Genomic DNA, 27705 nt, shown 5'->3' with positions numbered 1-27705 from the left:
CCCGAGTGGGATGGGTCTGCTCAGACGTGAGTCCCATGCTCTCCACACCACTGGAGTCAAGCTATCCAGGCTGATGAAGGCTGATAGCCAGAAACCGGTCCTTGGATGCTTGATTCCGGTCCAGGAAAGACATGGGGCACAGGGTCAAGGCTGATTTGCATATAGCCATGTCTGACCTGGGGTCGTGTGGAGTGCAAAAAAACGATGGATGTAGGCCCAGATCTCTGTACTGGGGTGAATGTATGACATAGTTCTGCATTCTGTCCATCAATTGTTTTTTCCCAGAATTGGAGACATCATACATCAGGCCAACTTCTCACAGCCTCTATCCTGGATTCGACTTCATGGCTCCCCACTCTTGGCATGGAACGTTTTGAAAAGTAACTGATGTCAGCGCATCGAGGTGGCGCCTATATATGTGACGCGGATGTCACTTCCCGGTTGGGGACGAAGCAAATTACCTCATGCAGACCCAACTAGCACCACCTAACGGTGCACTAGGCTATTGCTCGTGCAAGTCTTCCAGATCCAGCCTGTTGTTTGGGAAATTCAAAAGTAAGGAACCTGCGGCTAGGTCATGTCTCAGATAAGGTGTCAGCGAAGATGAGTAACTTGTGCAGTGGGTGTGCAGCAGTGAGTGTGCTGTCCACTTTAGTAGCTATTTTAAACATCTCAAGTGTAGGAGGCAGGCTTAGTTTATGATGCACACTTATTTAAGTGGTGCACCTTGCACTAATCCAGGCAACCCTTATGGTGATTTTAGTGGGCTTTGATAACCATTGAAAGCTTTCAAAGTGGTAGCTGTGGAGAGCAGGCTTATCTTGAAAAGAGTGTTAAGCAGCTTGTTTTACCAGTTTAATCTGTAGTGTAAGTTAAATGAAAAAGAACCACACGGTGTTTGATTTATTACACAACACTCACAACATTGGTATAACTCCTACTCGGATATATACTTCAAGGACTGGACCTGCATCTTGAACCTAGCACCACCAGACTGACTCAAAGGGCTGGCTTCTGGATCAGACCCTCTGGGACAGAAAAGGCTCCAACCGCTTTAAACCCAGCTCCTGGACACTGCCTGCTGAGTCTTGCTCTCCAGTCCTGGACCCTTACAAGTGGACCTGAAGGTGCTCTGCCAGCCCAGCTCTAGGGTCATAGGCTGAACAAACGCATCTCAACGCATCCACTCGTCAGAATCACCCGTACGCAGTGCATCCCCAGCACTGGACCTCGCCTCACAGCCCATTAGAAGTGCTGCAGCGCAGCGTTTTCCAGACAAGGGACTGGGCATCGCAGGCCTCTGTCATCTGCATCCTCGACAACGACACAGGGTCTCTCAGTGCAGGCCTCATTGATGGCTCTTTTGGAACCACCACTGCATGGTACCTCCTCGATGCAGGACCTCGCTGCACCGACCGCAGCTCATCTAAACCGCCACTGGGTAACATAGCCTCAACCTAGGATCTCGCAACATTCCACAACCAGGAATTATGGTACTTTGTTCAGCGTGCCCAACTGGGTCCCTGTACCTGGCCCACGCTCCATCACGATCAGCCTGAACATGTGACTTTGTTCCAGTCCGGTGCGACCAGATAACCACAGTTGGCACTTTGTGCTTTTAAGAACTATTTTCACTTAAATCTTTAACATTGCATATCTCCGGTTCTACTGAATGTGTTTTTGTCGTTTTGATCGCAAATAATTAATTACATTTTACTCTTAAAATACTAAATTGGTGTGGTATTTTTTTCTACACTTTATTACTGTTTGAAGTGCCTCGAAGTTAAGCCTGAATGCTTTTGTACCAAGCTACCAGAGGGTTACACACAGGTTAATTTGGGGTTTCTTATGGCTTCACCTTGACAGAAATTGTGGTTGTAGCTTAAGGAGGGTTTCACCCCCTGTTCCATTAACCCAATTGCCTAAAATGGTGCACTCAAAGGCCCCATTGGGCTCACTTCAGATGTAGAAGAGAGGACAGGGAGTGGTGGGAGTGGTTGAAACTTTTCCCATTCTGGAAAATTAGCATAAGAAGCACATCCCCATAGTTGCGTATATACCGGCAGTGCAGGATTCACTCAATGAGAGAATCATGAGTTGATGCATGAGCAGTGAGATTTTGTGAAGTAATCAGGCTGTCTCTGGAGACCATATGCTGTCTCTCTCTCTCAGGTGGTTGCCTAGTAATGGAGAGATAGCAGGCTCCTAAAGTGTGTTAATGGATGGGGTTTATTGATCTGCAGTTTAGGTTGGCATGGGAGAATTATTTCGTCAGGAGTTACTAGTGAAAATAAGCTTGGTGTCTTTGGTACAGCAATGGATCTGCCCGCAAGAGAAACTAGAGAACTAAAGGGAAAGTAACCACAAGAGAAACTGATACACAGTTCCCTAGTGTTCCTGCTCCATGAGTCCTACTGTTACAAGAAGCAATTGTCCTCTAGTAGGATCTCTGCAAATCAGTCACAGAGATAGGATAGCCAACTTTGTGGAGGTGTTGCCTTACCCAAACAAATAATCCACTTGCATCCAAAACTCTCCTGAGCATATTTAGGAGGAATGGGATCTGAAATCAGGTTTGGTGCTGACTTGATGAAAGTAGATGGTGGCTTCAGTACTGCACTTCCTAAGCTTGAGTTTGGGCCTGCACACTTTGGAAACTTTGTAAGCATTCGGTACAGTCATGTGTTCCTAAACTGTCTGTACACCAGTTTGTCAGAAAGCTGATTCTGTGAGTATAGGAGGGTCCTGGTAAAGTTATGATCCATAGGTTCATGTCTCTGGCTTTTCCATCGGCCATCCAGGTTTATTGGCATGCTAGATAATTGAGCCAGTAGGATCTCTCGCCCAAAATGTAGCATCCAAATTGAGTGGTATTCATGTGAACAAAAAGTTGATGTTCTATTTGCCAGACCAGAAAAAAATTATCTGCTCAATATGTTAAAATTATCAGCAAGGTCAGTTCCATAGAATTTGCTTTCATGCATTGATAGTGCAGAAAATTTGGCCCTGAAATTCTATCTAGAGGGTTGTAGTGTAAATGATATAGAAGGTAACTTGATGAAGAAAACTATTAGGTACCTATGGTGTGCAATTTGTGTATTCCATAGTATTCTCCTTCTGAATGTATTGGAAGAATATTGGCTTATAATATATCTGACGAGTGATGGAGGACATTGGATTAAACTAGACATACAGACCATCCATTCAGGCTGTTACCAAAAACTCTTCTCAACCAGAGAAGTATGCATGATTTAATTCAACCATCAAGATGCATGTCTATTTATATAAACCTGTTTTGTTCCCCGGATTCCAATTCCAGGTGCTCTCCTTTTGATCTAAAGTCTTTCCCCATGCTATTCACAAAGTTACTGTTCCATTAGTGTGGATGTTCTGCAACAAAGAGCTCAGGCTACACCTCCATTTGGTGAATTAATTGATTTGTTCTGTACCGACCCTTTCTCTTTTAATTGAGAGCAGACTTACTGAGGTGCTGTTTTGCCTTTTACAGTAAGGGTCACAGGTTGTCAGATTAGATTTAGTTACCTGGAAACCAGTGCTTAATTTGTAAAAAAATAAATAAATACGTGCCAGGGCCCTCGTCAGGAACCCTCTGCAGCTTACACCACCCATTGCCCCTGCTACTGGTGGCAGTATAAACACACCTACTAACCATCACATTCCTACACCTGTGACAGTGCAGCCTATTCTACACCCCAAAGCTATAAGAATGGCTTCTGCGGGAGATAAGTACCATTTTTAATTCATGTTGAATTAATAAACAACTGTTGTGCTCCTCTCCAAATAAGACAAAGAGTGCCACCGGAAACCACTGGCTCAAATTAACCACGAAGGGAAACACTATTTGGACTACAGTTTCTTCAAACAATCCTTGCTATAGGTCTTTCCTCATCTCTTTTGTTTTACACTGCTGAAGGTCTTATTGAATTTCATGATACTTCTGACCAGGGCACATCTGGATCCAAGCCGAAACATTGTTCGTACTTCTGGAGACAGTATTTGCAGCTCAATCAGAAGAGAATTCTAGAATCCTCGTAGATGAGAGGGACAGCATTGGCTAGGCAGAAACCTGACTAGGTTTCTTTCATTTCTGTTACCCTTAGTTCTCAGGACGAATGCCAGTCCCCGTGTTTAGGGAGAAACACCGGCTTCATACTTGACTCAGTGTCACTAGTCTTACCTCGAAAGGAATTATTCACCAATTTGGAAGGAATTGTTGGATGCTTTTTTTGTGCCTTTAGGGACGCCAACAGAGGAAGACAATGGATTTTTGTTTGGAGATTTTAATCAACAAGGCTGTTTTGAAAAGGCAGGCAGATATATGCTTCAGATCTCTGACAGCCTTGGCATTTCAGGCACGGTGCCCAGGAGCATCTGTTAGCCTCATGTTAGTATACAGTAGGGCGTGGCCTATCAGCAGAAATATGAGTGGTTCAGTCATCCACCATCAATCTGTTTACAGATCAATGCAGCTCACTTCTTCCCATTTTTGTGTCCAGAGGATTACAAATTATCCTTGATTTGCCAGTTCCTTCAGAAGGGACTTGCTCTGGCGCAGTATGTTAGTATCAAACATGCAGCCATTTCGGCATTTGCTGATCTCTGGAGTAGCCTGGGCACCAACACTCACTATGGGGTCGGATGTTTGAGGTTTGTATTGGGCTCGGGCTTTTGCTAAACCCCTTGCATCCCCATGTGGCTTACCCCTATTACTGCATGCTCTAGAGATTCATCGATTTTATTTATTTATTTTTATTTATTTATTGAATTTGTAAGGCGCAACAGCTACCCAAAAAGGGTTTCCCGGCGCCTGGACGGAAACTGGGTGCAAAAGAAAGTGATGAGACAAAGTTACTGGTTAAATAACCAGGTCTTCAAGGATCTGGGAAAACAAGTGTAAATGGTTTCTTTACGAATAGCGAGAGGTAGAGTATTCCAGAGGGTCGGACCAAGTTACGAAAAGGACCTACCACCCCTCCTGGCAAGTTTGAACCTGGGCACCGTAAATTTTTCAAGAGTGTCAGAACGAAGATGACGGGTAGGGACATATGGGCAAACAAGAGAGTGCAGATATTGTGGTGCTGAACTCCATTTGATCTTAAACATGTAGCTCAGGGCTTTGAATTTTATACCCCGAGCCAATGTAGGTAACGGAGACAGCCAGAGATGGGAGTGGTTCGGGGAACTCTGCAAAGAAGTCTTACTGCAGAGTTATGTACCAGCTGTAGTCTTTGGGTCACAGCCTTATTTGCACCCAGAAAACTGACATTCCCGTAGTCCAGCCGTGAGGTGATAAGGGCAGTGACCACTGTTTTCTGGGTGACATTAGGTAGCATCCAAAGGATCTTCCTAAGCCATTTTAGGATGGTGAAACAAATGGCTGTGACCTTGACTGCTTGATGATGCATGGTCAAAGAATCATCAATGTAAACGCCCAGGTAACGGACATGGCTGGAAGGCCGCGGAAGAACACCCATCTCGGCAGGCCAATGTAGTGGGCCCCAAAGATCTTTCTCCTTACTAAGGATTAAGACCTCGGTTTTATCACCGTTTAGTTTCAGATAGTTCTGGTTCATCCATGTTGCAATTCGCATGAGACCCAGCTGAAGGCAGGATGTGGAGCAGGGGTCAGTATGTGAGAGTGAAAAGATTATCTGAGAGTCATCGGCATAAGTAAAAAGGGTCAGACCGGCCTGTTTGGCGATGTCAGCCATAGGCTTTGAGATCACAGTGACTCTCCTTATGCCAAATTTTAGTTTGATCCTGTAGACTACTTCCTGGTTGTGAATCACATCTGCATGACATTTAGAGGATTTGTTTTTCATGCTTCTGTATCTAACAGGTTTACCCAGATTGCTTGTTTCTGGGGTCCGATCCTGACTTTATATCCAAGTGTATATTCATATCTGTAATCTCCATCTTCCATGGAAATGTTGCTTCTTCACACCCTTAAGTTTAAGCCAGCAGTGTGGACCTATTTGCAGGTTTGTGGTGTTTGCATATTGCGATGTTCTTTTTTCCAATTCTCCAAGGAAAGAAATGCTTTACATCATGCACCATGATTATTGGTCTGTTTTCATTGGCCTATTATTTGACTCAAATAAATCTTGATGGCCTTGGCCATTGGAATGTTCACAAGGACGATGCGCACTTACCAGGAACAGACTAGTGGAACTTTGTTACAAGACAGTAATTGAGCCATGACTTAATTCCTGCCCTCAATTGTCATCCAAGACAACAAGCTGGTGATATGTAAACCAGGTCAAATGCCCTTTGGCGTATGTGAGTTCATCTGATAGAGACATCTAGCAGCAGATTCCATACCTTTGAATTTCGCAGGCATCAGACTGGACCCGGAAGATTTTTCTTCGAGCAATGCACCTGCGTGCCGGTAGGTGGCGTTGGTCGGCTCTGCGTGATGTAGTCGCCGGAAGTGATGTCCTCACCCCCTCAGTGTGCTGATGCCAGTTCTTTTCTTACCGCACCAGTCAAGTGCTGATCCGTGAAGAGCGCTACCCGCGGTCACTTTTTGACTGGATTTTTGAATTTTTTTTGTCAACCCCTTTTATTCTGTGTATGGAAGTCATTTCAAGGAAGACTCCAGGATTCAAGCCGTGCGGTGCCCATCACCGTGCCATGTTGGTGATGGACCCGCATTTGGTTTGTTTGTGGCATCTAGATCACGACCACAACTCCAGGTCGTGCTCTGAATGCCAGCCATGGCCCCGAAGGCTTTGAGGGAGCAGTCCCTAAAGCTGCTTGGGGCCCAGCAGGCTACTGCTTGCCAGACACCTTGGAGATCTCGGTCCCAATCAGGGGGGGAAGGTCCCGGGACTGCCCCATGAGTCCCAAGTCCTCTTCGTCCCACTCATGATCTTCAAGACACTCAGGTACGAGAAACAAAAAGTCAAAGCGTGCTTCGACTTCTCCCCGCCCGTCGACTGAGGTGATTGGGGAGCCTCTGCGTTCAAGGCCTCGTTCTCTGGAACCTGCGCTTGAGTCGACTCTGCACCTTCCCACTTTGCTGGGAGCCAGAATGACCCCCGCTCAATTAAAAGAATTTTATGAGGCCATGCGTCTAATTTTTGTGGTGCCTGACCACTCCTGACGCACCTTCGGGCCCGCCGCGTCAGAGGTGACTCCATCGGGTTCAGTGCTGGTGGCTGCAGCCCTAATGCCAATGTCCCTCCCACCCCCTGGATCCAGCATTGGATCTGAACCGGTGTTGGTTGTGCCTTTGCTACCTTCCCCGGTGACAGTCCTATCCTCATATCAACTAGCCAGTACCACATCGACCAATGCTGAAAGTGGTGCCGACAGAACCAACAGGTCTTAGGTCATCTCCTAAGCCTTATTCTGGAAGGCTTGGGTCATCTTCGAAGCCTTATTGTGGAAGGCTAGGATAGAGAGATGAACGGGAGGGACCGCTGGACCCTTCAGGAGACCAGCCTTATGAACAGGACATGGACTACTATGAGAAATAGGGTGAAGCCAGCTGACTGGATACCTCTCCAGATACTGGCAGGCTTTCTCCCCCTACCATGGCTACAGAGAAAGGAGTATCTTTCGAATGGTGGTCTGTAGAGCAGCTGAGGGCCTTGACCTCCAGCTGCCCTCAGTGGCTGTCAAGACTAACATCTTGACAGAGGTGCTACAGCCGGGAGCTTCTTCGGAACCCATGCTCCCTTTTAGTGAAGCACTCATGGACGTCCTTCTGGAAACATGGTCCAAACCCAGCACAGGGGCTCATGTGATCAGGACGATTGCCCGCCACCACTGCCTCTACCTCCCGGGGCGCATTCCCTGCTACTCCGCCGGACAGGGACTCCAACATTTAAAGCAAGAAAATGTTTTCTTCCACTGCCTCTACCTCCCGGGGCGCATTCCCTGCTACTCCGCCGGACAGGGACTCCAACATTTAAAGCAAGAAAATGTTTTCTTCCACCAGCCTTGCACTCCGGTCGGTGAACATCACATGCTTATTGTCTATGGGAAAGCATTGCACATGTGCTGCCACAGGTCCCTGAGGACACCTGGGCCATTCTCTCCCAAGCCGTAACAGGTGGAAGGCATGCAGCCAGCAAAGTTCGCACATTCGGTGTTGCTTAGATACGAACGACTCGCTGGGCAGATCGATTTCTATGGCAGTGTCTGAGTGAATGACTATGTACCCCCGAACAAAACAGTTGGCACCTATGACAGCTCAGCAGACAACACATCCATATCAAGCGACTCGAGCGCAGGCTCCAACAAACAACACGGCAGAGGACGCCGCGGCCAACGCTGGCCACAAAACTGGCGGGGCCCACCACAAACTCACACCTTCGGCCCACCACCATTTGGACAAATGCAACACGCATACTATGGATACCCACCCCTATACCCACCTGGCCCAATGCCCTTCTACCATGGGAACCAAAGACACACTTTTTTAGGACAGGGCCGCAGATCACGCGGCAGGAGACGGAACTACCAGCAAGTCCAATGGGAAGAAGACCCAGTCGGGGCCAACACCCGCAACAAATCCCGGGAACAACGAGCAGACAGTGACCCCTGACACACCCACATCCCTGGTGTTTAATCTATCAAGTACACCTGTGACAGCAAGCGAGACAGCGGTCCTCAGTAAAGGCCTCTCGTTCGTCCCTACCACACGACTGGACAAATTTAAGCTCCATGTCGAACTAGCTGAGTTTTTCAGAAAGCTCAAACTTAAGGACTTTTTTGAAAAAGTGACACCGGAAGAAACTACCACCAATCCCAATCCCAATGAAACAGGCCTTAGGTTAAAATCCACCTTCGTGCCACCTCCTACCAGTGTCCCCTCTTCGATCAAGCAGTTTACACTGACATAGAGAAACTGAACCCCAAAGGAACCTTCAACAATCTATCGAAAAAAGACCGTGACATCATACAACGCCTACAAAATAACCCCACCATTGTCATCAAACCAGCTGACAAGGGGGGAGTGATAGTCTTTATGGATAAAACCGACTGCGATCGAGAATGCCGCAGACTCCTCAGCGACACACGTAATTACAAACACCTGGATAAAGACCCCACCGCGGAACTGCAAATCACCATACACACCCTGGTAAAGAGAGCTAGTGACGCTGACAAATCTCAACACAAGAGGTGGAATACCTGTGCACCAAAAATATGAAAGTACCTTACTTTTATACTGTACCCAAAGTACACAAGGGCACCATACCACCCCCAGGAAGACCTATAGTCTCAGGGATCAACTCGCTATTGGAACCACTTTCTAGGTACTGTGACCACTTCCTTAACCCACTGGTACAAGAAACCCCTACCTACATCAAAGATACCAAACACCTCCTGAACATCATCACTGTTATGAACTCCGATCAAACCACCCAACTCCTGGTGGGACTGGACATAGAAAGTCTTTACACCAGCCTCCCACAAGACGCCACCCTGCAAGTCCTACAAGATGTACTGATGCAAAACCCCTGGATGTACCATACACCACGGCAATTCATCCATGACTGCGCAGCCCTAACACTCAAAGAAAACTACTTCAAGTATGAAGACACTTACTACCTGCAAACTAACAGAACCTCTATGGGTAGTGTTTTTGCTCCTAGCGCGGCAGGACTGTACGTTCACCATTTCGAGCAGGAAAGCGTCATGCCACTGACCAACCCATACTCACAAAACATAAAGACTTGGCACAGGTATATAGATGACATCTTCGTGATTTGGGAGGGAACACAGAATGTACTAAACATTTTTCTCACTTGGCTTAATGAGCGTGACCCTTACCTACGATTCATGTGCAACTCCAGTGCCACCGAGCTGGCCTTTCTGGATCTCAACATTCGAGCAGAACAAGGTACTCTGCGCACTACCACCTACTACAAACCAACAGCTAGGAACTCGCTGTTGCGGTTTGACAGCTTCCACCCCAGACCTTTAAGAGAAAACCTACCCTTTGGGCACTTCCTGCCGATCCGCAGAAACTGCAGCCACCTAGAGGACTACAAAAGACAATCCTGCGCCTTATCACACAAACTACAGGAACCTGGATACCCCAATGCCATTATTGCCAAAACCAGCAAAAGTGTCCGCAATATAAACAAAGAATCGCTACTGGAAACGGTGACAAAAGACCAGGAACCACCACCCATGACCTGTGTGACCACCTATAATACAGCGTCAAATCAAGTTTCTAGTATCATCCGCAAACATTGGAAGATAATCAATTCAGGCACCAGAGAATGGGAGATCCCGCGCTTTGCATTTAAATGTGCTAACAACCTTAAAGACAAACTAGTGTCAACAAGACCACGTGCCAGTCTTAAATCTATCGACAATACAGTCCTCAACTGTTGGGGCCTCCCCATAGCCACTGGCCATTATCCAGGCAACAACTGGAGTGTGTGCCATCTCACTAAACCAACGAAATCTCTCAACCTTGAACCTGGAAAAATCTGGACACAATGCCAACACACCACCTGCAACTCCAGCAACCTTGTGTACCTCATAACATGCCCCTGCGGGCTCCGTTACGTGGGCATGACGATCCGCAAAATCAGAACTAGAGTGGTTGAACACAGAAGCACGATCAGGTGTGGCAAAAACATCAGTACTCTGACAGAGCACTACCTCACGGCATACCACACCCCCATTGACATGTCCTGGACTGTCCTTGAACAATTTGACATTAACAAAACAGACAATGACCGGATCATCATACAAAATAATAGAGCTGGATCTATCGCCTCTCCACCCAGCAACTGGATTTGGGCTTGAATGACTCCATACCCTGGAGCTCACTGAAAACATTAATTTCTTTCTCCTCACATGAAACACTACTCTTGATTCCTCTCAGTGTTAAATGTCCCTCTGTTGTATTAGCCAGTTATACACCTGGCCTCATAACTTAACCCCACAGTGCTTTTTAAGTCTTTTTTTCTTTTCCCAGTTAGCGCTCTTAATTTCTCAACCGTTCTTATTACTACACCTGTACACTAATCTGTGTACACTGGGTGCAGCTTACACAGCCACACCCAATGCGCAGGCGCCGACAATCGGTACCGCGCATGCTCACAGCAGAATACACTACTCTCCCGCACATGGGCATGCTCACAGCAGGATACACTACTCTCCTGCACATGCGCAGCATAGCCATGACTCAGCGTGTCCTTGCACAGTCTGTTTTCTCTGTCCTTCCCTGCACAGGTGATCCGAATGATGCAGACTGCATTTAAGGCACAAACACAGCCCAGGACAGTCTTTCGGAGGCCGCAGAGACAACAAGAGGTTCAACGCAGACATTGACCGAAAGTTTTGTGAGTAAACCAGGCGCTTCAGCTACGAGCCGGGTAAGCTCTCTTTCCACAAGTCCCTAACCCCCTGAGGCCCCTTTATCTTCTCAGGGTCCACTCCTCTGCCTGACTACTCCATGGGGCAAATTTGGCAACAAGCCAACGTGAGGATAATCTTCCTTTCATGCACTTACCACCGTTTATTTGTGTTGATGTGCTTACGATGCTTAGCCCACCACAAAACTTCATGTATATATGATAACTTTCACCCTAGCCATACCACCAATATGGCTACACCATTTGCCGCTTATTTATCGTCTACACAGAACAATAGATATCGGCAATCAAACTGTTTTGTGAATGTTACCATACTAAGACTCTCCCCTGTATGTGTGTTTTGTCATACTTGTTGTATGTCCAGTAATTCTCTAAGAGGGAATCCCCCTTACACATGTAAAGCACCTTAGCGAGTGCTACACATTTTTCAAAATTACACAATCACTTAAAAATTAAGTAATTTGCACCTGTACACTTTGGTCCTGAAAAAAACAGTTTTAATCATAAAGGCCTGGCTGAAACATGTAGACCACACCTGGATGTAGGAGACCCTAATTAACACTCCTATAACATCCAACAGCCTTTTTTAATGCTAACAGTGACCCAGTTATTAAAATATAATTTACCCTCTGGTACTGGGATCCCTGTATAGCTTTTAAATTTTCACCTTCACGTTACTACACTGCACACTCAGAAACATACCTGCTCCGCTGTATTCAGGCGTCGAAGCACACAGGGGACACGCTCGGTGTCACTGGGTGGGCCCGATGATGAAGCATGCCACCAACCAGGTTGGTGGGTGAGGGCTTTATGAACAAACAAAAGGGTTTGTACCCTGTCTTACAGTCTTGAGTCTATGTAAATTCACAAATAGGCTAGTCCTTTTTGATCTCACATATAAAACCCGGGGATACGGACTAGCTACCTAGTCCTCTCCCTCTCCTTTGATAGTGATATAGTGTCTCTTAGATGCCATGCCTGACTGAGAGCATCTGTGTTTTCGGGGGTTGTCCAGGCTTCGCTCATGTACATGCTCTTTGATGGCACCTATCTCTTTGGAGACTAGACAGACACGGCGCTGGAGCACTTTAAGGACTCACAGGCTACGGTCAAGTACTTGGGCCTCTCAACTGCCTCCTCTCCCCAGTCTGCCTTTTGTGGTTAAGGAAGCAGCTTTCTACAGCGCCAGCCCTACCCCAGCCACCAAGCTGCACAAGTTCCACAACTCGTGCACAAGGGCGCAGTTCGTTCTGACCCCGTAGATCAGGTAGCCAGAGGTCAGATTAAGTCACCATCCCAGTAGTTTCAGCGTCCAAACCCTCATAGTCTTGCCCTTCAAGAACAGGATCCACCACTGGCAAAACATTACTTCGGACAGGTGGGTTCTTTAGATTATCAGAAGAGGCTACTCCTTCCCCTTCAAGACCATCCCCACTCCAAGCCTCCCCTCCAACTCTCCATCCTTCGACCAACTGACAGAGGGATATCTATTTTTGCTCCAAGACGAAGTCATGGCTCTCTTGTCCAAGGGTGCCAAAGAAAGGGATCCAGCACCAGAAGTAGGCTTTGGTTGATATTCCCACTACTTTCTTGTCCCGAAAAAGGACAAGGGCCTTCGTCCTATCCTAGACCTTCTGGTCCTCAATTGCTTGGAGGAATTCAAGATGCTCACTTTGGTTCAGGTCTTGTCTGCCCTGGACCCAGAAGACTGGATGGTAGCGTTGGACTTGCACAACGCATATTTTCATATCCCAATCCTGCCTGCCCACAGGCGTTACCTGCGATTCTTGGTGGTCAAAAAGCACTTTCAGTCCAGAACGCTACAATTCGGCCTTACCAGCGCCCCTAGGGTGTTCCACAAGGTGATGGCGGTGGTCGCAGCTCATCTGCAGAGATCAGAGTTGCCAGTCTTCCCCTATCTCAACGACTGGCTGTTGAAGGTGTGCTCCACCTCCAGACTTTTCTCTGGCATTAATGGGCTTTCACTAAGACCTTATATGCCTGCCAGTGGAAGAAAATTGTGATATATTGTACAGAGAAGTCTATCAACTCCTTTCCTGCTTTCCTTTCTGATGTTTTACTTTTTATTTTGACCCTTGCCCACCAGGGCTCTGTTCTGGGCACCTTGAAAGGGTATTTATCTGCTTTGTCTGCTTTCTCGAGGCTGCCAGATTAACCCTCTTTATTAAAGTCACTCATTGTACATTGATTCCTAAAAGGCTTTGTACATATGTTTCCACCTTCATTATGCCTCAGTGGGACCTTAATTTGGTTCTCACATTTCTCATGTGTGCTCCTTTTGAACTCCTGCACAATTGCCCCCACTGGCTGCTCACAATAAAAACAGCCTTTTTAGTGGCAATCACATCTGCCAAGAGGGTGAACGAGTTGCATGTTCTTTCGTCCAAGCCTCCCTTTCTGATGATATTCTCTGGCAAGTTGGTGCTTAGCCCTAGAGCCTCTTTCCTTCTGAAAGGGCTAACACCTTTCAATGTGGGCCAATCTGTCACCTTGCCCACTTTCTATGCTCCTCCGCATCCCTCTAAAGAAGAGGAACAACTTCACCACCTGGAACCTAAAAGAGTGTTGTCGTTCTACCTTGACTGCACAAAAGAGTTCTGGGTGGATGGCCAACTCATCATGGGGTATGTCAGGATGAAGGAAGGTCGGGAAGTGCAGACTAGGACCATCTCCAGATGGGTCGTCCTCTGCGTCAAGACATAGAAGTAGCCTCCTGAAGACTTATGATCTAATTGCACCAGAACTAAGGATGCTACTGTTGCTTCAGCATGTGGAGTCCCAGTCGTGAAAATCTTTCAGGCAGCTATATGGGCATCCCCACACATGTTTACCATGAATTACTGCCTGGACGGTCAAGTTCAAAGGCATGGTCATTTTGTCTGTTCGGTCCTGCAGGACTTTCTAGTCTGAAACATGTCTGCTGCCCCTCCTCCGGGGATGGTATTGCTTGGGTAGCTCTTCAAAGGTAAGGAATCTACGGCTAGATTTCTCTTTCAGATGGACAAGTTAGTAACCTCTGGTAACTCCTTTACTGCTAGAGACAGTATCTAACCACGGATTCCTTACCGACTCATCCGTCCATGTACTGTGGGCAAGTTTCTAGGGTCAGGATTGTTCCCTTTAAGGGCACTAGTTTTTAAACACACCAATGTCCGTACTCTTCATGCCTCTGTGTTTTTGGCATGGAAAGTTGTGAAAAGTAACTGACAGCGTGCCAAGGTGGCTCCTATATAGGTGACACAGACGTCACTTATGCAACAAAGTCGTGTGGAGCTGACCGATGTCACCTACCGGCACGCAGGGGTATTGCTTGAAGAAGAATCTTCCGGATCCAGTCTGATGCCTGGGAAAATCAAAGGTAAGGAATCTGCGGCTAGATACTGTCTCTACCAGATAAGGCCTTACCGAAGGTAAGTAATTTGTCCTTCAGTGCTGCAAGAGTGATTTAATCAGTATTGTTGAAGAAATATTTGCGTGTGGTTCAAGCAATAAAGTGCATGCTGCTTTGGTGTATTCTTAATCATGTCATGAAGAAGTAGGATAAAGACTATTTTGGCGAGGTGGTTATTTACCGATTTGCCTTATTCACTTTCCTCAGATTTACCTTTCCTCAGATTTACCTTTCCTCCCTTCAACCCATTTGGGTTTCTTTAGCTGCCGACTGTTATGGCTATGGTAGCAAATATCAACTTGCCCTGTAGGTGGCCATACATAGGACCTTGCACAAGAGGTAGAAGGGATTAGACCCTACAAACCTCGAAGTCCACTTTTTAAATTTCTTTTTTGCCAGTGAGATGCATGTTGTGCGGTGCGGACACTATTTATTGTGTCATAAAGGCACTTAGATGAGGAATAACACATCCGAATGATAAAAATCCCCTGATAGTAATTTGGTAATTTAGCAACCTTTGCCTCTTCTTTGTTTGAAATAATTGAGCAGGAAATTGGATCAACAGGACTGATTGCATTACATAAAGAAGCTTTCTGTTTTATTTGTTTCTGATCTGTGAGTCTGATGATGTAGAGGTGGATGTGCAGGGATTCAATGACTCATAAGACAAGTTAAAGGGCACTGCAGCGCAAACACTTGTTAGTTACTGATGGAGTACCATTCATATTCTAACAGTGCACCAGCTTTCAATCTTTGCAAGTTAAACTTGTGCTATTTCATGGAAACTATTGCTAACCTGTTTTCTTGCCCGGTTTGTTAATCGTTTTGATTTGTATATGTTTCTTTGACATATTTTCTTACAGAAGGGGACCTATGATGAGGTAATAAAACATGGAAGATCTTTCCTAAGTAGGCATCATCAGGTGGAGTCTGTTGAAGCCTTGGGAGATGAGAATGTGCTCAGTCAGTTAAATACACAAGCCGTGCTGTGTGTTCTGCATCAGCAAAGGGCAAAACTGCAGAGGCTGACACAAGAAATGAAAACAAGAAAGAACCATGATGCTACAATCACAAAGCAACCAATGGAAGAAAACATCAGGTGAGCGGCGATTAATATAAATGTCGCTATTTACCAAAAGCAAATCTGCAACCAAAATGTATTACTATTGTATGAAAATCATTCTTTGGTTATATAAATCACTAGTTGCTACGATTCTACCTTATTGCAGGGCTGTAAATAACTGTTTTTTTTCTTTTCCTAACCAAAAGGTGTCAGAATGATAGTGTTTCTTTTGTGTAAGCGTTTTTCTGCTGCGTGTAAAGTTTCTACCCAGTACACAATTTCTGACAGTTACTTTATCACACTACCATCTGGCATGTCTTACGTTTTTTCCTTGTTTTTAGGGGGGTGGGGGGGGGGGGGTCCCCCCGTTGAAAGGCTTTACTCACTCGCTGTGTTTCATCACTCCATGACTCGTGCAGGTGGTGGGGATGTCTAGATATTGCTTGCACGTAAGCGGGATGATGATCCAGCATTTCTTAGCATAACCTGCTTCTATATGGCATTGGTTTCTTCTGAATTTTGAGAACAAGATCCTCTTGGGGCGCTGCTAGTAAGGATAAAGGTGCATAATTACCAAGAGACAGCACAGCTCAAATGTGCTTACTCCAAGAGAAAAGGGTATAGATTTGCATCTAACTTGCCATGAATTTGGTTCACTAACAGTAGCCCGTCAGATTATCTGTCAGTGGTGCAAAGAGGTCTTGAGTGAACTTGGTGGTGGAACCGCATAGCGGTGGTTATGCTTACTGGTAGTAAATGTTAATCCAGTTGTTTTATTGAAACAAATAAAAACCATTATTCTTTCACGTTTGCATTAATTAATTAAATTTTTTTCTCTTAATAAGTGAGCTGAGTTGAATTGTGCTCTGGTTCTTACATCCATGAAGGTGGGAAAGATATATGCAGACAAGGGTTCGTTCTATGACCACTGTGCTATAGTGCTCAAGCTGAACCTCACTATTGAGTCCCACAAGTGGGCTGAAGCGTGTCCTGGATTGTCTGTGTTCCTGTCTAGTAGGGGCATGGACTTTCTTTTTGGACTGGGCTGTACCTTTAAAAGTAGGACCATAACTGATTTGCATAAGGCGGCTCTTTGTCCAGAGTGGAACAATGAGCAAAAGACAATGAAAGGGAATGTGGCTTTTGTGAGTGCAAGTGGCTGAGATTAATTCAAGCATTAAACCCATGACTTGTTGTGTTTGAGGTAATACCTCTATTTGCTCTGTCAAGGCTTTAATATCATGTGATTAGATTGGTAGGTTAAAGTACAATATATATCTGCCCATGCGTACCTTAATTCGTTATTTGATCGCCCATGTTTTCGGTATCTGTCACCGCGGGATTCATACTCGGAGTGGTCTGTTTGTGCTTTATTTACATTTTTACATTACCCAATCAGCTGGCAGTTTGGACTTGAATCTAAAATCACTATCCACATTATTTGCAGGATGCAAAGTACAACTAACCTCTTCTGCTTATTAAGGCTGTAAGTAGAAGTGAAGTGAGCTGGCTTAACCAGTTTAGCAAAATGTTTCCGAAGGTTTTAGATGTGTATATTGCCGGACACTACATCATCTTGGAGGGAATCCATCCTGCCACTTTTTATGTGTAACATTTTCTAAACCTATTTTCAACTAAATAGCCCTCACCCTATATCCGTATCTGCTTTACACAGCTTACCCATGGCAAAGTAATGGTCAGGTGATGTAGTGGGCATGTACCTGGCAGAAATGGGTAAATGAAGGATGGTATGACGGTTTGACTTGTTCATTTTTGGAAGAAGTAATTAGTAAAACTCAGCAGTGGCATAGCACAGAGAGAAGGGCTGCTGTTTGCTCTGATAGCTTGAGCGCTAGAGTCATTTTTAAAAACTGGATCCAATCATTTGAATTGGTATACTCCTGAGTGTAGTGTTGGGGTTTTAGAAGAGATGTACCTTGCATCCCGCCATGTACAGCACATCACCTTGCACATGGCATCACTGAAAAACTGTCTAGAGCATGGGTACTCACAAACATTTGCCATGGGGCCACAAAGTACAGTTTGTAGTGTGCCCGAGGGCTGCACTGATGCCAGCAGGGTGCCCAAAGGGGGTCTGGGTGGGTCATGAATTGTGGGAGGAGGTTCAAAAACATGTTAAATAAATAGGCAAACATTTATTTGCAGGTTAAAAAATGCTTGCTCGTTTATTTAACATATTTTTCTAAATATTAGTGCTAGCAAATAAACAGCAGTTGGTGCTGCTGTTCACCAAGGGGGCTGCATATAAAGGTCAAAAGGGCCGCAAATGGCCCTTGGGACGTACTTTGAGTATCACTAGTCTAGAACGTTAATGAGATCACATGACATCACCAATGATATCACTTTATAAACAAACACGTGTGATGCTCACAATGGGCACGTTAAGCACATTCAAGGAATTACTTAAGACCCTGAATACCTAAAAATTCTACATAACTCAACACTTAATGTTGGAGGCTGGCTTAGTAGATGGTGCACACTTATTCAAGTGATGCACCTTGCACTAATCCAGACAACGCTATGGTGATTTTAGTAGTCTTTGATAACCATAGAAAGCTCTCAAAGTGGTAGCTGTGGAGTGCAGCCTTCAGGTTTATCTTGTAGAAGTGTAAAGCAGCTTGTTTTACCAACTTTAGTCAAATAGAGTAAGTTAAATGAAAAAGTAACATACAGTATGTATATAAAATAAGTCTGTTTATTACACAACACACTCACTGACACATTGGTATATCTCCTACCCGGAGATATCAACACAATACACAAGAATACTTTGAAATAATCAGGTAAGTATCACAAATATACACTGGTCTCCAGTGGGAGACCAAACCATATATTAAGAAAGTGGAATGTGAACTGCAAAGGAGAAAGGGACTTGGACCAGAAGACTCAGAGAAGCTGCGAACACCAGGAACCACCCAAGGTAAGTACACAGGAATCCCATGAAGGCTTTGTGCAGAGTGGAAACACAGCTGCATGCCCAATGGAAGTCAATAGAGAGGTCACAGTTGCAGTTTTAAGGAAACAGTACCCTTCCTGGAGGATCCCGAAGAAACCCTTTGGAAGACAGAAAGTTGGAGAGCCACCCCACCATTGGATGCCCCAGGAACAAGGTTATCTGCACCAGGGAAGCCAGGTACATAGGTATGAATTGATGTTGGAACCTGCCGTAAACGACAATGGGAGTCTTTGAAGATGATGCCTCTGGAGAAGACTGTGAAGGAGTCCAGTAGAATCCAAGGGTGGAGTCTGGAAGTGAAGAACCTGCCACCTGAGGGGACAGAGTCTATGCCACTTGGAGGTGACCAGGAAGCATAGAAACACAATGCCCACCAATGCCGGTAGGTTCACGAAGAGACAATGGTGACCTTGTAGTTGTGAGGACCAGGCGACGCTGAGAGAGACTAGGAGCCGTGCATGAGCTGTTGGATGTCGGTGTCTAGGAGTTCGGTGTCCGGGGGAGCACTGACAAGCCTTAGTAGCTTCAACTAGCAGGGAGAACGAAAAGGAGCAAACAATGGGAACCCCAAGGTCCAAGGAACTCACATAGACTAGGAGAGTCAGATCACGCTCTGAGCAAGCAGGGGAGCCCACTGAAGCAAAGGAAGACCATCGACAGGACCTACAGCCCGAAGGCACAGGAGTCGCAGGAGGACCTCAAGCAGCTGACTAAAGTCGGAGGCCCACGATACAGGAGATGCATGCAGGACTCTGTTCTTCAGGAAGTGAGGTGCTGGAGCTTCTTGTAGTCAGAAGATCTCTAGAGTGCAGAGCCAACTAGCCTTGGCAATGTTAAATCAATCCAGTGCACAGGGGTTCTGTCCCAGCATCCCCAAAGAGGGATACTGTCCTCCAAATTACAGGGAAGACAGGTCAGACCTCTGTGGAGCCACAGAAACACCACCTGTGTTGGTGAGCCTCTGGATGTTCGTTGGATGTCGGGAGCTGCAGACCGCTCAGCTTTATTGCGGTGCCTGCATATGCAGGGAAGTGACTCCTTCACTCCAAGGGAGATTTCTTCGGGTGTCCTTGATGCCCACAGGTCTTTCCGAGACCTGGATGAAGCACAGACACAGACGATGCAGAAGACTTTAAGAACAGCGAGAGCAGGAGTCTTCCTAGGTTTAGTCTTGGTTCCAGTCGAAGTCCACGTGTCCAGACGATTGAAAAGTGACTGAGTTTCAGGATTGAGTCTGTTCCCATGACAAATCTGAGGACCCACCCACATGGGAGCCCTTAAGTACCATTGAGAAAGGATTGGGACGACTCGGGGTCCCTCCCAAAAGAGGGGCTGGACAGAGGGGCGGACACTCCCATATCCTTTTGTCCAGTTTCGTGCCAGAGCAGGAACCAAGGGTTCCTGAACTGGTTCAAACTGTAGTATGCAAGGAGGGCACCAAATGTACCATTCAAAGCCGTCTGGTGGTGCTGCAAAGCGCTCCCACCCCAACTCAATACACTAAGTCCTGTCTGGGATGCGGTTACACCCTCCTGTGACAGGAAACCTATTGCTATACCTACCCCTACTCGAGCTTAGCTCAGCAGCAGGAGGGCAGAATCGTGTCTCTGGCCTGCAGCAGCACTAGCTTGCTGGCAGACCCCGAAAGGCTGTTACCAGGAGTACAGGGGGGCCAGAAGGAGCCCCGCAGTACATGGGATCATACTTCCAGCACTGGTCAGCAGCAGCAATAGCTTGCTGGCAGACCCTGAAAGGCTGTTCCTAGGAGTACAGGGGGGTCCCTTAAGGAGCCCCCCAGTACAATGGATCATACTTTTATCACCGGTGTTGGGTTATGATTCCAACACGTTTGATACCAAACATGCAACAATGGGGGTAGGGATGCACACCTGTTTTCCTTATTCCTCCAAACTTGTCCAATAATATAACTGAATGCGTGCAGTTTGGTAAAGTGCCAGGCCCAAATGGCACCTGGGAAAGAATCATTTTATGATTTGGGGCATCCTGTGTCCCAACCAAACGCACTGCTGAATATTGCCAGCTTAGTGGTCACACAATGATTCCAAGTTAATCAATGTATTCCTTCTAATCCATGCTGTAACACCACTTATATTCAACTTTTTTTCAACAATTTTTACATCCACACGCGTAATGGTATGCTTATTTTAAAGCTGGGCCATCCGAACCTCTTGCAAAAACATGAATGACGCAAATTCGTCCAAGTCAGTGTTCATTTATTTCAAAACCCAATGCATTTCGGGTCGCTGGTGCCCTTCATCAGGGGTCACTGGAATGACAAGTAAAACAATCACGTTTAAAAAATAATCATGTTTGAAAAAATATTTCTACCTCTAACATCAGTAGTATTTACACGTTGATTTGCAATTTATCTGAGTGCTGCATTCAAATGTAACTTATATTTGTACCCCATAACCAGTTCTGCCACAATAGTGCACACCATTAAATAAAACGATCCTCTCAGTTCATATATATCCTTCCTCGGTTTTTATCTTTTACTCACATACAACTCGCAAAACCATAATCTGTCTCATCTTATTACCAATGAAGACACTAACTTTTCCTCATACGGCTCCTTCTTTCTTACTCCCTCCCAATCTCTTCATGCCACTTTTTTTTAACCCTTACCTCTCACTTAACCGTTTACTCTGGCATGCGATTGCCATCCAATGGACGACTCCAACTCCCCACTCGTTTTAAATAAACCTTCCGTACACTCTTACTTTTCATTCACCCTCAAACTCACCCTCTCTATCATACTGCTCATTCACCCTCCTTCAATCAAAACTAATTTATTCATACATTTCTCTCGATCCGCCCTTATTTTGACGCCGTATCCATACGTTCATATATTCACACTCATGCATCCTTCCATTAAGCTAACCCCCCAACAGCTACGAACCTTACACTCCAATGCATTGCGCACTCACTCCCCGTGTTTCTTACTTTACTCCTGCACTTAGACAACATGTCCATACATTCCCAAACCCTTTCTCAATCCCTGGATTCCATCTCCTACGGCTCAAATGCCAGCATTACTTTAATCCCACTGTTACGAAAAACACCGTTCCATACCTGCCGTAATCGATAAAAAGCAAACGTCCTCATTTCCCGTTCGACAGACAATTGTTCCCTCCCTTCTACAACCCCTTATTTAATGACTTACACCCCTCCCGATTGGTCCCCTGTTAGACAGTTTCCCGCCAACAGGGTTACTTTGAAAATTACTTTTGCAATCTCATAACTTCATTTCCCATAATGCAGTTCAATTGTTAGGCTTCAGTCAAACAACATCGTAATCTAATTCCTTCGTAATTGTCTCTAAATCACTGTAATCAATATGAACCTTTTGACTAAAATGAATTACCATCCAGTGTTAGTGAAGGTTAACATCCACAGAATTATAACTGTCTTTTATAACGAACCATGATGTCTCACCAGCCGTGTGGAAGAATGCAATCTTAGTCCTTGTTTCTTCTTTCTCCAATTTTTGCGGGTGCTATCCCAATGTAGGGAATTTTTTTTGACAAAAATACAACAATGGGGATAGGGATGCACACCTGTTTTCCTTATTACTCCAAACTTGTCCAATATTATAACTGAATGCATGCAGTTTGGTAAAGTGCCATGCCCAAATGGCACCTGGGTAAGAATCATTTTATGATTTGCGGCATCTTGCGCCCCAACCAAACGCACTGCTGAATATTGCCAGCTTCTCCCAACCCATCTCACCTTGTCTGCAAAAGCTCAGCAACAGATCAAATTTTTCCAGTGTGTGATAGAGAGCCTTGGGGGTATGGGGTTGTTTTATGTCCTGCATTCCATATATTGCGCAAAAGCTCAGGTCTTGGCCCACAGATTTGTATGGCACTGGGGAGGGGCCATGTTGTTGGATTCAGTTAGCCGGCATTTAAGGCAGACGTGTAATTAGCATGACTGAAAAGGAGATGTCTCTTCTCTTGAATGCACATAAATCTGCTCTCTGGCCTACTGCAGAGGACCAAATGGCTGGACCATATTTCATTTCGGTGTCCTGTGAAAATTAAAGAAGGCTATGGCAAGCATTTTCTTTTAATTTTCTTTTTAATTTGTGTTTAGTTTTCCCGCGTAAAAAAAAATAAACCATACCATTTATAAAGTTTGAAATGATTGAATTCAGTGTATTTTGTATTATTTATTTTACCTTTCTAAACCATGTTTCAAAAATAAGCATGAACAAAGCCAATAGATTGGCCCTCGTTATAAAAGGAAGACCTACTGGCTCTGCAAGTGATATTGTAACATATCCTTACATTAAAAAAAAAAAAAAAAACATGTGACCATTGCTCCAGCTTGTCAAGACTGGCCCTATTGGCTTTGCCAATGCTTGCTATGTTTTGACTCATAGCGATAGTGTCTCTTCAACTGTCTAGTTTTCCCACCTAATTGTTCTGTTTTGTAAACATACTTTAACATCTTATGAGCAGAAAAAACCATCGCTTGATCTTGAATTAAAAAAAAAAAAAAATTACTTTTTGGACGGTATATTGTATCGATTTATTGTGCACCTAGCCCCTGTTGATCAATGCCTTTGCCGATGTGCATGAGGGATATTATATGCTGGCCTAGCTTGCAGCCAGTCCTGGGAACGGCATCCAAACGCCCATGCATCCATTCCCCCCTGCACTGATCCCCCGGTTGTGTACAATGAAGTTTTGCACCCAGAAACCCTTACACCTAGTCCCCCTTGCACAGCATTATTTGGGCACATGAGCTGCAGTCAGTTATCTGCTTCGCACTCCTTTTGTCTGAATTCCATAGAAGTTGGGCACAGTGCCTGGACTGTAACTATCAATGGATCGGTCACATTTTGGACACAACCTATCTGAGATCTACTAAACAACAACTTTATGTGTACACTATTTTTCAATAGTACTTGATTTATAAAGAATATATAATATAATCCCTATAGAAAAACCGATTGATAACAGAAAGATTACTGCATCAATTAATGCACAATAGAGGGGTTCGTACAAGAGTCTTTTATTTTGGTTGTTTCTGTTTTGTTTCTATTTTTCTTTTGTTAAGTTTCTTTGCAAAATGTTGTCATGAACAGAATTAATTTTTTTAACAAATAATAATGTAAGTAAGTAATGTTATTCATGATGATCGATTACTTAAAATCATTACATGTAAAAAACACTTAAAATCAGACTTAGCAATGTATCGTATTAAAACATATTAGTAAAATGACTTAATTATAACGTTCAGTGATAAAGCAAAATTGATAAAGAGCTTAACTGTTCCTTCCAACATAGCCGTTGTACTGTCTGGTTCTGATTTTTTGTTTTCTAAATTGGACATTTACCACTGTTGGGTGACTGGCACCAGACAGGTGTATTCCGGTGTATGAAATGCCTTGATTGGGACCCTTGGCGACTTGCTGGTTTGATACAGCATGTTAGCTTTAGGAACAACGACTTCCTTTGTACCTTTCCGGTGGGGTGAGTGTTATTCTTGTAGCATTACTAAAAGCTGTCTGTGAGCTTCTTACTGTATTGTTTAGGTGTTAATATGGAGTCTGTATAGTTTCTTGCCGTAAAAATACTTTGAACTCTTGCTTTGCTGGACGTCGGCCCTTGTAGCTCTTGTAACATTTGGATATTTGAAGGACGGGTGCCGAACTGAATATTACTGGTTTTAGGATATCTTGTAACTTGGCCTTTGTCTCCATACATGGTTTGGTTATTAGATTGTGGAGCTTACGTTTGGGGATGCTTCTGTAGGCCGAGGTCTGCTGCTTGATGGTTATTGTTGGTACGTTTTGTTGTATTGGTAAGAGTGGTACGAATTTGAGTGATACATTTCCCCAGCTTGGCTAGGGTCTATGTAGTGTTGGAGGAAAAACGCAGATCCGAGGCTTCTCTGCAGTGCTTGAGGCCATGAGTCCTTGAACCAGTACCACAAGTAAATGCACTGAGGCATGAAATCTCTATAAATAGAACATTTTTTAGCAAATCATAATTTGATTGTATTTTCAATTTTTGCTCTTCCAACCATATGTAATGTTTGCATCGCATGCAGTACAGTGATACATTACACAAGTATGGGGCATTGCCCAGTTCTTAGGCTATATTAACTACTTGTTGTGTAATACCTTCTGTGTTTTGGAATTGATCTTATTTGCTTATATTACTTTCTTCTTGTCTTTTTTGTGCAATTGCTTCATGTGAGTGGAGCACTTGTTGGTGCCTGTTTGCACAGGGTGGTCACTCCTTGACCACAAGGGAGATTCTTCAGTCGTCTACGTCGAGTAGGATGTCGAAGGGTCCACAGTTATGTTTCAAAGTTTCAGTCAGGATTATCTAAAGTCTATGGACACAGCTCCTACCTTTACTCCAAATCAAGGGGCTGGATTACCTGCTAGGTCCCTCCTATGGGTGGGACGCAGGAAGGGGGTGGTTACACCCCTTTCCCTTTGTCCAGTTTTGCGCCAGAGCTGGGGCTGGCATGCCCCTGCACCGGTTTGAACTGGGCTATGCATGGGACACCTTGTGTGCCCCAGGCAGTGTCTAGTTTCACTCGCCCTCCCTGCCTCAATCCACTATCTCCTGTCTGGGGTGGTGTAACACCTCCCTGTGACAGGAAACCTTTTGTCCAGGCCTCCCCTGCCAGAGTTTCGGTCAGCATCAGGAGGCTAGACTTGTGTCTGAGGCAGCAGCATCCATTTTGTGATGCTGAGGCTCTGGTTAGTTTTAACCGCGTTTACTGTTAGCAACATGTCTTCTCCCTCTAGAAGGGTGTAATGCTACCCCCGTCGCCAGAATTGGCGAGGGGGTAGTATTCCAAAGCGTATGACACCTTACATGACATGTTTCGATAAAGCGAAACCAAAGATAGCATCTAACCGCGAGGATTATAATGCACTTAAGAGTATATGGTATGGCAATACCCTGGAACAGCTATAAGGACATGGTTCCGAAAGCTGCAGACAGGCTCAGCTCATGCTAGAGCACCATCTCACATAAAACCAAGCACTCTGCCTCCAGGATTGTTAAGGCCTGCCATAGGAGTGACTTATAGGTATATATGTGTCCAGATATAGGTTTAGATATAGGTATACTATATCTAAGCAAGGGGTGATTACACGACCTTGCCCCAGCTGAGTGATCAGCCAGTTGTGTCTGTTTGTATGGCCAGCCAGGGGTGGCAAAAGATATGCTGCAGCCCCTGGTAGGCCTTGGGTGCACCTATGCCCTGGGTACCCATAGTACACTGTACAGGGGCTGATAAGGTGACTCAATATCCAATTAGTTATGTACCTAGGGTACATGGAGTCCATTTTACAGAGAGAGCAGATAGCCTGGGGCCCTGATTAGCAGCGTCCCAGGCCAAAAAAGTCGAAAACCAGCTAAACACAAGGCAACAAATCTGGGGTAACCATAGTAAGATATCCATCCTCCTACACTGGTGACCTTCATTGACCTCAAAACTGCCATTGATTCAGTTAATAGACCTATCCTGTGGGAAACCCTGCACAATTTGAGTATACCCGAGAAACTTGTGATTGCTGCATGACAATTACATCATAATAATATAGCTTATGTCAAATATGGCCCAAAAGGAGAACTTATGGCCAGTTTTTCTTTAAAGTGCATCGTAAAACAAGGCTGCATACATGCGCCTAACTTATTCGTTTTATGAACGACTTAGGTGACAGACTACTGAAGCTGAACCTGGACTTTCCCCTCATCGGAGGAGACACAATTCCAATACTGCTCTTTGCCAATGATGCAGTTCTCCTGTCATGCATCGAGTATTTCAATTTTTCAATGGATTCGTGAACTACTGCACCTGCAAGAACTTCCAGATAAATGCAGCAAAAACAAAATTCTTGATAGTGTACCCTCGTAAATCTTTAATAAAATAATCTTTAGTATGTTATTCATTTGCTAATACAATATATAGAGGCAGAACCCCGCGTCTTACAACCAGATGACATAGCCGGAATTAAGTACATATTGATTGCAGTTCCATTGCTCCAGATAACATGCCCCATGAGGTTATCCCATTGCAGTTCACAATATCCACTGGGCCTCCCTATGCATGCTCCGCCGTGGGTCAGGGAAGAGATTATAGGGTCTCAGATGGCAGTCCTCACTCCGTGCCCTACTCTTTTCAACAACATCATTCCCAGTCATCCCTCAGGGGGAGGGATACGACCCCCATTAGATCGCCGATTCATTGTCCCCTCTCCCTGGGACAGCTCTTGTAATAAGACCTTAAGCATCTGTGACACTGCAAGGGCTGCAGAGAACGTAGTCCATATTTCCCGAATCTTCCTGGTCAGTATAGCAAACTGCAAAACCTGTCTGGCTCCCACCCAGGGGGACTCTTGCGCCTCCTGGAATGTTATACAGGTGTCTCCCGGAAACAAGTTACCCAGCGTGGAGCACCGCAGCAAGGACTTGTCCCGACCAACGCAAATGAACACTATAGCCGTTCAAGGGTAGGTACCTAAAAAAAGGCAGTGCCCGCAAGACCCCCTTCAGCACAGATTCCCATGTCTTAGCCACTTGACGTATTATGTAAGGGAATGTGGTGGGTTGGCGCTCTCCTGCCTTGAGGTAGACTGGCCATTCTCTGCCCACCCGGTCCCTGCTAACAATCTTTTCCTGATTTTCTTCCAGGCGAACACCATCTCACTGGGTGCTCAAGCTGAGTCATCATGTAATATAGTTCTAGGTCCTAAAGATCCAGTCCCCCCTTTCTCAGGGTCTAGCTTGAGTACCATCAGTCCTACCCCTACTCCTCTTTCCAGCCCAAACCACCAGAACCAGTAGGCTGTCCAACTCCTTAAACACAGTACAAGGTATAGAATATAGGGAGT

The 27705-nt window shown here is 45.2% G+C and overlaps 1 protein-coding gene across 1 annotated transcript in view; it reads left to right on the top strand.

The window, feature by feature from the left end:
- LOC144772995 (uncharacterized) overlaps positions 1-27705 on the top strand; it is a 158223-nt gene that overhangs the window by 108572 nt on the left and 21946 nt on the right. The window contains exon 6 of the mRNA XM_078657731.1: positions 15642-15877. Within this exon, the coding sequence (XP_078513857.1) occupies positions 15642-15877 (236 nt within the window). The remainder of the gene's footprint in view (positions 1-15641; positions 15878-27705) is intronic.

This window comes from Lissotriton helveticus, chromosome 8 (genome assembly GCF_964261635.1).
Source record: "Lissotriton helveticus chromosome 8, aLisHel1.1, whole genome shotgun sequence".
In the NCBI taxonomy this organism is placed as follows: Eukaryota; Metazoa; Chordata; class Amphibia; order Caudata; family Salamandridae; genus Lissotriton; species Lissotriton helveticus.
This window is presented reverse-complemented; position numbering and strand designations above follow the sequence as displayed.